The sequence below is a fragment of the Sphaeramia orbicularis genome, chromosome 18 (genome assembly GCF_902148855.1).
Source record: "Sphaeramia orbicularis chromosome 18, fSphaOr1.1, whole genome shotgun sequence".
Classification (NCBI taxonomy): Eukaryota; Metazoa; Chordata; class Actinopteri; order Kurtiformes; family Apogonidae; genus Sphaeramia; species Sphaeramia orbicularis.
Window position 1 is genome coordinate 6,227,560 of NC_043974.1, and position 13,789 is coordinate 6,241,348.

The 13,789-nt window shown below is 45.5% G+C and overlaps 1 protein-coding gene across 1 annotated transcript in view; it reads right to left on the reverse strand.

Annotated features, from left to right (window-relative positions):
- Positions 1 to 5,008, reverse strand: part of LOC115438603 (RING finger protein 150-like) — a 48,012-nt gene extending 43,004 nt beyond the window's left edge. Inside the window, exon 1 of the mRNA XM_030162313.1 lies at positions 4,017 to 5,008. Within this exon, the coding sequence (XP_030018173.1) occupies positions 4,017 to 4,473 (457 nt within the window). The 5' untranslated portion in view covers positions 4,474 to 5,008. The remainder of the gene's footprint in view (positions 1 to 4,016) is intronic.
- Positions 5,009 to 13,789: the final 8,781 nt, after the last annotated feature.

Here is a 13,789-nt window from a genome sequence, read left to right on the forward strand (position 1 = left end):
TCATACATTTTGCTGAAATCATATAGATAAACATGTATACAGTAATTTATCACTTGAGTATCTCCACTGCTTTTCACTTGTCAACCCTGTTTTCACAACCCAGTATTGACTATGTGTAACTGTAGTATTAATGTTGTTCTGTCATATTCAGAGGTTAGTTTGTCCTGCTTTTTTTTTTCTAAAAGAAGTGGCTGCTCAAGATGTTGCCTCAGTGGCAGCAAAAAGCATGTTGTAGGAAAGTGTTAGCATTGCTGATCTCTAAAAATCTAAAAATGTTATATTACTTATATTTGGAATAGAACATAAATATTTTGTCAAGATCCTGCAAACATAATAGATGTTTTCTCAAAATGAAAAGTGAAAGCTGAAAGTCTGAACTGACTCACAGGAGTAACTAAATCCAAGAAATCCCATTCTTAAAGAAAAAGGAACATATCTTACTCCTCACTCGTTCAGCTTACTTCTCACTGGTAAACTTTGCCGGTTGGTGTGGTGTTGTTGTAGTGACGTAAGTCTGCCGTAAATCAGTACAGTCTTGTCTGACCCAACCAGGAACCAGGATCTTGACAAAATATTTATGCTCTATTCCAAATATAAGTAATACAACATTTTTACATTTTTATAGATCAGCAATGCCAACGCTTTCCCACAACATGCTTTTTTGCTGCCACTGAGGCAACTTCATGAGCAACCACTTCTTTTAGACAAAAAAAAAGCAGGACAAATGTAATGGAATTTTCTGATTCCATTCTTTGTTTCCTAACTACCCTTCCCCACTACATGCTAACTTTCCCAAATGCCCCCCATTGCATGCTAATTTTCCCATATCCTTACCCAAATCCCCCTACAGTGTGTGTAAATTTTCTTGCAAGGTAACAGAAGGTGACTGATTGTTAAAGCCGTGAGTTCATCATTCAATCAAAAGGCCCATTGAGGAGACTGGAGGTGTCACTTGCAAATGTGATTCACCCTATAAAAGGTGGACCTTGTGAGAAGTTCTTTGTCTTTTCTTCACAATCGTCGCTCATGTGCAGAACTGACCTTTCTTGACAAAGAAATAAAATATTGTCGGCCGGCAGATGTCTCTATTTCATTATTCACCATCAGCAGAGAAAAATTTCCATAACACAAACTAACCTCTGGATATGACAGAACAACATTAATACTACAGTCACACATAGTCAACACTGGGTTGTGAAAACAGGGTTGACAAGTGAAAAGTAGTGGAGATACTCAGGTGATAAATTACTGTATTTATGTTTATCTATATGATTTCAGCAAAATGTATGATATGAATGCATGAAAATTATCCTTTGTAGTGTTTAGTATGACTTTCATCCAATTCATTCTGCATCCTAACCATACCATACCGTGAACCGAGACTCAAGAACCGCAATACGTACTGAACCATGGATAACCTGTACTATTGCATCTAGGGATTCAAATTATCAGTTAATCCATTAATCATTAGTTGGTTGACCTTATCGATCGATTAATGGTTAATTGATGAGTGGCAATTTTCCTGAGAACCTGAATTTCTTTTTCAATAAGGTCTATAAGAATAAACACTAAATATTGTTTGTATGCTTCATGAAAAATGCATATCATATTCCTTAATGATTGATTTATTGAACCATTGGATACACTCAGTGTTTCCTGTGGAATTCATCTGTTGATGTGGCGGTGTGTAATGGGGGGGTGCACGCGCATGTGTTTCAGCGGTGGTGGTGGGGTACTCAGCCGCATGCACGCAGTTCGGCCCGGGGATATGTGCATGTTGGGTGGTAACTGCGCGTGTCACTTTCCGTCCTACTTATAATACTATGGGGGTACAAGGCGATGCAGTCCATGCCCCTGCAGAAGTGAAAGTGAAACTTTTCACTCATTTATCTTATCCCCACCTCCTGAAGCTTCGCAAATGTTCGGCATACCTCTGGCCCAAATCAGGAGCCTGGAGGATGTTTTCAACTTCTGTCTCACTGACCGTGGACTAGACCAACCTCCAGGGAAAACGCTCCAATACCAACCCCGCATTTGTGTATGTATTTAGTCGGGGCTGCACTGCTCCCACAAACACAGGTCTGTGTTTGGCTCTACCATGTCCCTAAAGCCATTCTAACACGTCAACACCATAACCCGGTTCGATGACTGGCTATGCCAGCCGCAGCATTGCAGCATGGACAAACTGGCAGCCTTCGGACTGGCGTGGACAGGTGGTCAAGGGCAATTAACCGACAATTAATAATTTAATCGAGCAAATTCCTATCGACAATTAATCATTAGTCGATTAATTGTTTGCACCCCTACTGCCCATCCAGTGACAACTGCAACCAAAGAGAGAGGTATTCCTATCTGGACTGAGTTTAAATTCTCCTCCCTCTTAAACTAAATATAATCTTGAAAAATCAGCTGGTGTCACAAAGTCAAAAACAGGCTGATTTCCGAGCGTTGACAGATAGATGGTTCTAAATGGGGAGTGTTCCGACAAACATATGATGATCTTACAGATTGTGATGCATTACTGTAGATTAAACTACACAATAAAAGAGTTTGAATAAGGTTAACCATAAACATACACAGCAGTAAAACAAGTCCAAAGACATCATATATCACAGATAAATGTTGCAAATTGATTATTTTCACTCTTTAGAATTTATAAAACTTGCTGCTAATAGTCAGTAGCATACTTTTACTAAGGCACAACATTGACATGTGGTAGAGTATTTTTGACTGTGTGGTAATAGTGCTTTTACTTTCAGAATGTGGATACTGAAAACAGGGTCTACGGTCAAAATTGTGCCACTTCCAACTCTTCAAAAACTATAGTGTATATAGATTTCTGTCATTTGTAAGGGTATTTGAAACATGCCAGTGTTGTGGCACTCTATCCATTTTTCTTTAAGGGTGAGATCAAGCGGTGACACGGGGACACATTTCATGTTCAATAACCTCTGTGTTAAAAACTAAACAAGTTATCTCAGTGTTTAATACATATATGAATAGGTTTCAGTAAATGCCTTCACATGACACGTCACAATTTCATAAATAAATTTTGGGGTAAAAATGCTTAAATTACTGCTGCGTGACACAGGGACTCTAAATGAACATCTTTTTTTTTCACTTTATGCAAATGTACGAGACATGCTGTTCTTATAAGAAATTAATACTAAATGAAACATAGGGCTTTAGCTATAATGTTAAACTACAATTGTGATCAATATTAGATAAATGATAAGTTTTTATGAAAACAAATATGTTGTGACACAGGGACAGGTGGGAACTGTGACACAAGGACAGCAGTTTGTCACTTAGTTCAGTGGTCATAATAAAAGACTGTGCTGGAACTAAAACACTACAAAGACGCTCATAAACTTTTATTGAACATACATATTACAACTGAAGTGACATATACAGCTAATAGCAGAGGATACTTGACAAATAATTTGATTGTACATAAGCTTTCTACATCCTTGTGCTGTTGAATAATTAGTTCCTACAGATTTACAGATTTAAAATATCACGTACACAAGCAACAAAAAATATTATTAAAGTTAATAGTGCATGTACATGTATGTCAGAAGTATAACTTTACATAATCAGTTATATCATTTTTAATACTGATACTTTGAAAACAATTCCATAAAATAGAGTTCTGAAGCTAAAAAATTTGCCTATTTGAGGAGTGATAAGCGAAACTTATTTTTTGACTAATTTTTGACATTGATGTTCACTTTCTCCGGCCCTTAAGATCTCCAATAAATGGTGCTGCCTGTCCAAACTACTAGCAGGATAATAACAAAACGGTACTCCACCTCTGTCCCATTCTGATCTAAAAAATCCAAAGAAACTGAATTCTGACGTCTTTGCACTGAAAGATCCATACGTTGACGTGTGAACCTGTATACTGACATTGCTGGCCTGAGTCTAAATGAAAACATCTGTCAGGACACATACTGTACATACTGGAATCTATAGAACTCCGAGAGGGGTAAAATGCAAATTAAGTCAGATCATACCTGCATGAGGCATTGTGATGGTGTCGTTGGCATTAGCGGATCCCACGTTAAAAATTACCACCGCCGAGGCGTTGTGGGCTGCAGCGTGGCGGATCTTATCCTTGCATGTGCAGTTACCCCTGGCTATCAGTGCTATCCAGGGCCCGGCCTGCCCGGGCACCGAGTACCGGGTGTTGGGGTCGCAGGCCTGGCGGTCGTGCGGGGAAGCAGGTAGGACCACCAGCCCTTTGGCGTCCCGCTTAGGCGAGTGTTCTCCGTATCGCCCGCACTCCGTCTTCTCGGTACGGAGCTCCGAGGTGGCCGGGTCCACGTAAGTGATGTTGACGAAGGCGGTGTACCACTCCTCCCGCTCGGCCACAGTAAAGTCCAGGCACAGCAGGTGGACGAAGCAGAAAGACAGCAGCCACGTCGAGAGGGCCAGGCTGCGACAGGCCGCCACCAGCGAGCCCGGGGCCATGATTAGCCTCCCCGGTGAGAGCAAACCGTCCGTCGGTCGGTCGGTCAGAGCCGCCCGATAACGTCAACACCGGAGACCCCTACTACTCCACCATGTTACCGGTCCACCTACAACAGATGTATTAATCCCGTTATTCTTTTAATAATCGACACCCACTTCGTTTCCCCTTGCTGAATTTCGATATCTTTCGTGTTTTCAGCCGCTCCCCTCCGCCGCTCTCAGGCTACCGTTAGCTGTCTCCATTTCCAACCGTCACCGAGAACAAAACAAAAACACCCACGGGAGTACTTACACGGATAGACCACCTAGGACGAAAAGAGCCGCATGAATAACACGACTGGCCACTGCCGAAATAAAACCCGAAGCGACGTTTTTTTTCTATACGACACCGTTATGGTTTAATAAAGTGTTGAATATTTAAACCTGCATTGTTTTGACTGGGCCTAGATGGTCCAGTGGACAAGTAAACGGGAATAGCAAATAGCACCTCCGTTAATTTCATGTTAAAATAAAAGCCGTTTTTAAATTTGAGGAATTATTTTATTACTAAATGCGGCAGTGTATTTTAGTGAAACGGTTATTTACGCCGTTGTGTATTTAAAGTATTGTAATAATTAACAACTTCAGTACTTATTCCGTGATGTTTCTGTGCCTGTCCATAATATGTAATATGAACTACCTACGCAAAAGAGGTTTTATTTTGAATGGAATACCTTCTTTACATCCGGTATTTCTTTGCTTCATTCAATTGACTAGCTGTAACAGCTGTGTTATCCCGAGCAGCGACACCAACCGGACCGGCAGATTAACTGCATCTGTGACCCATATCAACACAAGACATGGCAAACTACAGTCTTGTGGTTGGAGGACAGTGGAATAGTAGTATTCACCGTCTGTTTTTTGTTTGCTTTTTAACTTTGACATATTTTGGATTCTTCCCGTACAAATGCTGTTTCTGAGACACTATTTCCAGTACCTTTGTCTAGGAGGATATATAATGACTGCAGTGGCGGCTGCTCGTCCTTCAGACAGGGGAAGCTCATTGTCGGCTAACATCAAAAAAAACAAAACAAAAAAACTGTCAAGTTATTTAAACATAAATTCGGCCCTCCGTTCCTTTTTAAGAAAATGCTTAGTGACCTTATCGTACCAGTAGGCGTCTTTTCCAGGGACTGGACCAGTGTCCTCTGAATGTCCAGCAGAGCTGGGCTGCTTAGGTTGCCTTGGCCCATTGTGTTGTGGGTGTAAGACTTCAGCCTTTATAAACAAGAGATGCTCCTTTCACTCCGACCTAGCCGACAGTTTGATTGATTTAACTATCTACAAAACGATATTAAACTCGGACAAGAAATGAATAAATTACGTAACTGAAACAAGAAAACGCTGAAATGATGTTAAATTGAAACAAGGAAGTTCAATGAGTGTGTTTTATTTACAGTGCAAGAAATGAACGAGTAATTTCGAAGTGGTTTCTCTCTTGATTTCACAGCAGAATGTGTGACGGTATTAAACTGAACTGTGTCAGTGAAGGAGTAGATCTCAAAATAGCTGTCAATCAAATGGGATTCAGCCTTTCGACTGATCCTCCAATCAGCACGTGGGATTCTGGCGTCCAGCCCGGCCGAGCTCCGCCCACAGCTCCATTCACCCCCAGAGACTCCCGGCGTCCGGGGGCGGGACAACATCGTGGCATTTATCCAATTACCATCCAGTTTTGAGGCAATGAAAAAAAACTGTTCCACTCAGTCCCATTGAAGCCCATAGACGCCCACAGTCTACGGACAAATGCACTGAGCAGAGATCGAATGAGAAAACAGCGCAACGGGAATGTATGAGAAGTGAACAACATTGCATCCGTTGATTCGTGATAAAGCTGATTCTGAACGAACTCATCTTTGAGATGAACGTGTTCTAACACATTTGTAGTCAATAAAATGTCAACACAACTGTACATTTTTAACCATTTAATTTTCATAATTTTAGGGGAAGCCGGGCTTCCCTTGCAGTCTATGAGAAATCACCACTGAATGACTGTCATGTGATCACTGTCAGTAGGATTAGGGAAAAAAAAACAACTCCTGATATTAATGAAACTTGTGGACATGCCATGTATTTCCTGATTATGCGAAATGTACAGGTTCTTAATAAATTTTATATTGAAATTTATATCTCATATATATACAGTACAGGCCAAAAGTTTGGACACACCTTCTCATTCTTTGCATTTTCTTTATTTTCATGATTATTTACATTGTAGATTCTCACTGAAGGCATCAAAACTATGAATGAACACATGTGGAATTATGTACTTAACAAAAAAGTGTGAAATAACTGAAAACATATCTTATATTCTAGTTTCTTCAAAGTAGCCACCCTTAGCTCTGATGACTGTTTTGCACACTCTTGGCATTCTCTTGATGAGCTTCAAGAGGTAGTCACCTGAAATGGTTTCCCAACAGTCTTGAAGAAGTTCCCAGAGATGCTTAGCACTTGTTGGCCCTTTTGCCTTCACTCTGCGGTCCAGCTCACCCCAAACCATCTCGATTGGGTTCAGGTCCGGTGACTGTGGAGGCCAGGTCATCTGGCACAGCACTCCATCACTCTCCTTCTTGGTCAAATATCCCTCACACAGCCTGGAGATGTGTTTGGGGTCATTGTCCTGTTGAAACATAAATGATGGTCCAACTAAACGCAAACCGGATGGAATGGCATGTCACTTCAGGATGCTGTGGTAGCCATGCTGATTCAGGTTGCCTTCAATCTTGAATAAATCCCCAACAGCATCACCAGCAAAGCACCCCCACACCATCACACCTCCCCCTCCATGCTTCACGGTGGGAACCAGGCATGTAGCATCCATCCGTTCACCTTTTCTGCGTCGCACAAAGACACGGCGGTTGGATCCAAAGATCTCAAATTTGGACTCATCAGACCTAAGCACAGATTTCCACTGGTCTAATGTCCATTCCTTGGGTTTCTTGGCCCAAATAAATCTCTTCTGTTTGTTGCCTCTCCTGAGCAGTGGTTTCCTAGCAGCTATTTGACCATGAAGGCCTGATTCACGCAGTCTCCTCTTAACAGTTGTTGTAGAGATGTGTCTGCTGCTAGAGCTCTGTGTGGTATTCATCTGGTCTCTAATCTGAGCTGCTGTTAATTTGCGATTTCTGAGGCTGGTGACTCAGATGAACTTATCTTCAGCATCAGAGGTGACTCTTGGTCTTCCTTTCCTGGGGCGGTCCTCATGTGAGCCAGTTTCGTTGGAGCGCTTGATGGTTTTTGCGACTGCACTTGGGGACACATTCAAAGTTTTTGAAATTTTCTAGACTGACTGACCTTCATTTCTTAAAGTAATGATGGCCACTCGTTTGTCTTTACTTAGCTGATTGGTTCTCGCCATAATATGCATTCTAACAGTTGTCCAATAGGGCTGTCAGCTGTGCATCAACCTGACTTCTGCACAACACAACTTGTTAGAAAGCCAAGCTGAGTAGTGCTCCCCCTGGTGTTAGGTTTCGTTATTGTCATGCTCCAGTGTTGCATCACCTCAGAGCAGAGAGCACGGCAGCAAGAGGAGCAGCGCTTAGGATCAATTAAGGACTAAATCCTATATTCCTAATTGTGTGTCCGTGCGTGAATGACCATTAAGTCATCATACCTTATATGTCACACTCTCAATTGCAACTTCTTCAATAAAGGACTTTAAAGACACCTCCTCTGGACTCAGATTCTCTGACCGGAATCTTTCCATACTGTTACCGCCTCAACCAGTTAAATCAACCACAGTGGGCCATCCTTAGTGCCTCCACTTCATTTGGTCCTTCGAGCCGGATTGAGCGCCCCTTACAGTATGGATCAAGCAACTGCAGATGTTCCAGAGCCCCAGGAAAGGCCACAGAGAGGTCGCCGTCTTCCTAGCCATCTAGGGGACTATGAAGCCGGATATACACCACTACTCACCAATCCTAAAGTCGCTTCGCTCCGCTCTAGCAGTCACCGTAGAAGCCAATCTAGGAAATCCAGTAGTACCACTTCCGGCAGCAGCGTCTCCAGATCAAGTAAGAGCTACTTTCCAGCTTCCGAGCTCAACAGCATGCAGTCTGCTCTTCTGGAGGAAGGAATGAGACAAATTGAGCTTGATGATCTGAAGCAGCAACTCGCGGAGGATTCCAAAGCTGAATTGGAGTATGAGCGTTTGCAGATTCAAGCTAAGGAGGCTCAGCGTGCACAGGAGGAAGCACTTCGTGCTAAAGAGGCCCTGAACAAACAACTCGAAAGGAGTCGACGCATACAGGAAGCAGAGAAAAAGTTAAGGATGGCTAAGCTGGTTACCTCACTCCTCGCTACCGATGGGGAAGGTGCTCCACAGGACTCTCAACCCTTAACCCCCGAGAGCTACCTTCAGCCACCTCCACCATCAACACACCAGAGTTACCCACCAGTCTCCGCCCAACTAGCTGTCAGTACCGCTTAGTCAGCTACTGTGCCTACCCTCTCCACAGTTTTCATGGCTGCGCCTCTTCCAGTGCCTGGACAGCGTGGATCAGTGCCATCCAACAACTTAACCTCTTCTAGTCTTCCTCAAGTTACCTTGCCATGGCAATACATTCCTCCACCTGTCTCTACACATGGTGTGAGTATACCTGCTGGACAGTCAAGCTACCGCTTTCCACTTGCCCCAGCATCAGCTGTTGTCATGGACACTCACCCTAATGTAGTGCAACAACCAGCACCTGTGACTCAAGTAGCGCCTACGCTTAGCCCGCCTCCACTTATGCCTGCATACCAGTTGCCATTCCAAGCTCCACCAGTCCCTGTGTTCCCGCAGTCATACCAAGCAGCTCCCCAATCCAGTTCTGTGCCACCATTAGGGCCAGATCTACTGATTGCATCCGCCTATGGGATTCCCAGGCCTGCTCTGCCGTACTTCGAAAGTGGACGCGAAAGTGACTTTGCTTTGCTCAAGATGGCCCTTGACAACCTCCTGAGCTCACATGCTCATCTCAACGAACAGTACAAGTATCAGGTATTGCTCGGTCAGCTCAAGCATGCTAGTGCACTCCAACTAGCTAAAGCTTACATGTATCACCAGCAACCATACACCAGTGCACTTCAAGCCCTTCAAGACAAGTATGGTCAGCCTCGTCAACTCGTACAATCGGAGTTGGGCGCCATCCTAAGCATGCCAGCTTTCAAGCCAGGAGATGCCAGTGCCTTTGATTCCTTTGCCCTTGCCGTGCAATCACTGGTCGGGATGCTAAGGACGCTGGAAGGCCAGAATGGTTACGAGCTCATGTGTGGCTCACATGTGGATCGTCTATTAAGCAAGATGCCACCAAACCTTCGCGATAACTTTGTGGAATACTGCCTTAATCGGAGCATCCTGCAGACAGGTACAGACAGAACCTACACTCTTCCAGATCTCGCTGAATGGTTGCAGATTAAGTCCCAAGCCAAACGGATCTCCAGTCGTGCAGCCTCACTTTTCAGCCCAGAACCTCACAAGCCTGTTAAGACTAACAGGAGTGGACCTCCGAAGGACAAGTCTACACCAGTACTGCTGACGCAGAATGAGAACCCATCTCCATCAATCTCTGTCCCATCTAAAGCCACCTCTAAGCCAAAGCCATATTGTCCTCACTGCAACAATAGAGACCATTATCTCAACTCCTGCAATGAGTTCAAGAAACTTAGCACAAATGAGATAATACTGTGGATTAAGGATGGCAAACGATGTTGGAGGTGTGGAAGGAACCACTCAGCAGATGCTTGCACCTTGAAGCGTCCAAGTAAGGTCTGTAAGGAGACCCACCTCACCAGTCTCCATGATTCTGTACAAGCAGCTTCCAAGGTTGTTCTCATGGTTAATGTGCCTTCTACTCAGATCTACTTCGACCGCCCAAACCGCTCCCAAAGGGTCATGTTAAAGATTGTGAGTGTTCTAGTTCACAATGGCAACCAATCAATGGAAGTTCACGCGATCTTAGATGATGGATCAGAGAGGACTGTCATTCTCCCCCAAGTGGTCCAACAGCTGAACCTCAAAGGTGACCCAGAGACCTTGGCTCTGCGAACTGTACATCAAAGTGTTCAACACCTTTCTGGTTCTTCCGTTTCGTTTGACATATCTCCCCTGGAGAAACCTTCTGAGAGGTACCACATCCGCAGTGCCTTTACCGCTCAAGAACTGAGTCTTGCGGAAGTGACCTACCCCATGCAAGCTCTTCAGCAACGTTACCAGCATCTTAAAGGTCTCCCGCTGCACCTGCTGAACCGTGTCCAGCCTCTGATTCTGATTGGGTCTGACGCACCTCACCTGCTAACCCCTGTCCAACCAACACGCAAAGGGCCTGAAGGAGGACCAATCGCTGTCTGCAGACTTCTAGGATGGACACTGCAGGGTCCCATGAGTCCTTTCCAGAGTCCCCACAGGGAACAGCAGTGCCTTCACCTCGCCACAGTTGAGGATCGCCAGGAGCTGGTTCGGAACGTGGAACGCTTATGGCAACCTGAGGTCCTCCCCCAGAGCGAGAAAGTGTACACCAGGTCTAAACAGGATCAACAGGCATTTGATCTCCTGCAGTCAGCAACCACCAGAGTCAATGTGCAAGGAGTGCAACGCTACGCCACACCGTTGCTCCGACGTACTCCAGTAGTCAAACTCCATGCTCCCAAAGAAGCTGTGCTTCCTAACCTTCGTAACACAGAGCGCAGGCTGGCTAAAGATTCCAAGCGAGCTGACTCCTACTGCACGGAGGTCAGGAAGCTTGAAGAAGCAGGCTATGTAGCACGGATCACTCCACAAGAAGCTGACCAGTCTGAGGGGTCGTGGTTTATCCCACACCATATGGTACGCCACAACGGTAAAGACAGGATCGTCTTTAAATGTTCCTTTCAGTACCAGGGAAAGTCACTGAACGACCAGTTACTGCCAGGGCCAACTCTTGAACCATCTCTCCTTGGTGTCCTACTCCGATTCCGCCAGCACAGCGTTGCAGTGAGTGGAGACATTAAAGGTATGTTCCACCAGGTGCGCCTTTTGCCGTCTGATCGACCTTTGCTACACTTTCTGTGGAGGGATCTGCAGAAAGAGGAAGACCCATCCATCTTTGAATGGCAAGTGCTACCCTTTGGGACTACGTGCAGCCCATGCTGTGCCATCTAAGCACTTCAGCAACATCTCAAGGAGAAGAGTAGCAAAGGACCCCCAGCTTTGGAGACCATTGAGCAGTCCTTCTACGTGGACAATTGTCTCCATAGCACACCCACATCAGATGAGGCACGGAGCTTGGTGGACAGTCTCCGCCTGTTACTCTCCGAAGGAGGATTTGAGTTAAGGCAATGGGCGTGTAACCTTCCAACAGTGATCGAGCATCTTCCATCTGAAGCCAGGTCAACTGCGAGTGAGTTGTGGCTCTCCAAGGGAAGTTCAGATCTTCAGGAGTTAACCCTCGGCATGCAGTGGAACTGTCTCACAGACACTCTGGGATATAAGCATCGTTCCACAGAGCCACTTCCTCCCACGCTCCGCAACCTGTACAGGAAGCTAGCTAGCCAGTACGACCCGCTAGGCTTCATAATACCGTTCACAACCCGCGCCAAGATTCTCATTCAGAACCTTTGGAGACAGGAACTTGGATGGGATGATCCAATAGAACCAGAACACCTGCGTGACGAGTGGGACACCTGGGAGCAGGAATTGTCTTATCTCCCACACCTGTACCTTCCGCGACCATATGCTCCTGTATGTGCTGATTCGGACACCTCCACCAGGGAGCTGCATGTTTTCAGTGATGCATCTGAGAGGGCATACGGAGCAGTGGCCTACATCCGTACCATCGCCAAGAATGGAGAAATCCATACTGCCTTCATAATGGCCAAGTCCAGAGTAGCTCCACGGAAGAAACTTTCCGTCCCACATTTGGAGCTTAGTGCAGCCCTTACGGGTGCTCAGGTGGCCAAAGTCATCCTTACTGAGCTGACCATTCCAATCGGCAAGGTCTTCATGTGGTCAGACTCCACAACTGTCCTTCAGTGGCAACAATCTGAATCTTGCAGGTACAAGGTTTTCGTTGGAACCAGAGTAGCTGAGATTCAGAGCTTGACCAATGCAGCTGATTGGAGGTATGTGGACACCATTCAGAACCCAGCAGATGACCTGACCAGAGGTTTAAGCTTAGCAGCCCTGACACAACCTCATCGCTGGAGCTCAGGCCCGGCATTCCTGCAGAAGCAACCAGATCAATGGCCCATTACTCCTGTATTAACTGAAGACCCTGACATGTGTGAGCTCAGGAAGTCCACACTCATCGGATCCATCATGACCACCGTCAGTACTCAGATACCAGATGCAGCTCAGTTCCAGTCCTGGCAAGACCTTGTCCAAGCTACTATCAGGGTTCTTGATGGGGCGGCTGACTCAAGCACTGATAAGCCATATGATGCTGCTGACGTCATCAATGCAGAGAAGATTATTCTTGCCCAGTCCCAGCTGGACTCCTTTCCAGATGAGGTAAAGGCTTTAAAGGCCAAGAGACCTATCCATGCAGACAGCTGTCTTGCCTCCCTCGCACCTGAGTGCGACGAGGTCACGGGTCTGGTTAGAGTCGGTGGACAACTGAGACGGGCAGAAGATCTAGATCCTGAAGCTATCTACCCGATCGTTCTAGATCCAAGTCACCCCGTTACCAGACTACTGATTCAGAAGTTTGACCAAGAGCTCCTTCATCCAGGCCCAGAGCGAGTCTTGGCAGAGATGCGGCGCCAATATTGGGTGCTCAGAGGACGGGAAGCTATCAAAAAGCTTCAACACTCCTGTCGTGACTGCCAACATTGGCGTGCCAAACCTAACATTCCGAAGATGGCCGACCTGCCACCCAGCCGATTACGCCTGTACAAACCTCCATTCTATTCCACCGGAGTGGATTGTTTTGGCCCATTCTTGGTCAAGATTGGACGTCGACAGGAAAAAAGATGGGGGATCCTGTACAAGTGTATGACGACCAGGTGTGTGCATTTAGACCTCCTGGAGAGTTTGGACTCAGACGCCTTTCTGCTATCTCTCCGTCGTTTTATCGCCCGGCGTGGCCAACCCTACGAAGTACTGTGTGACAATGGCACTAACTTTATTGGGGCCAATCGGGAGCTACAGGAAGCGTTTGAAAATATGGGCCCTCAACTACAGGAGCAGTTGGCCAAACAAAGAATTCGATTCTGCTTCAACCCGCCTAGCGCTCCCCATTTCGGAGGAACCTGGGAGCAAGAAGTGAAATCGGTGAAGACCGCTCTAAAGGTGATTTTAAAGGAGCAATCTGTCCCC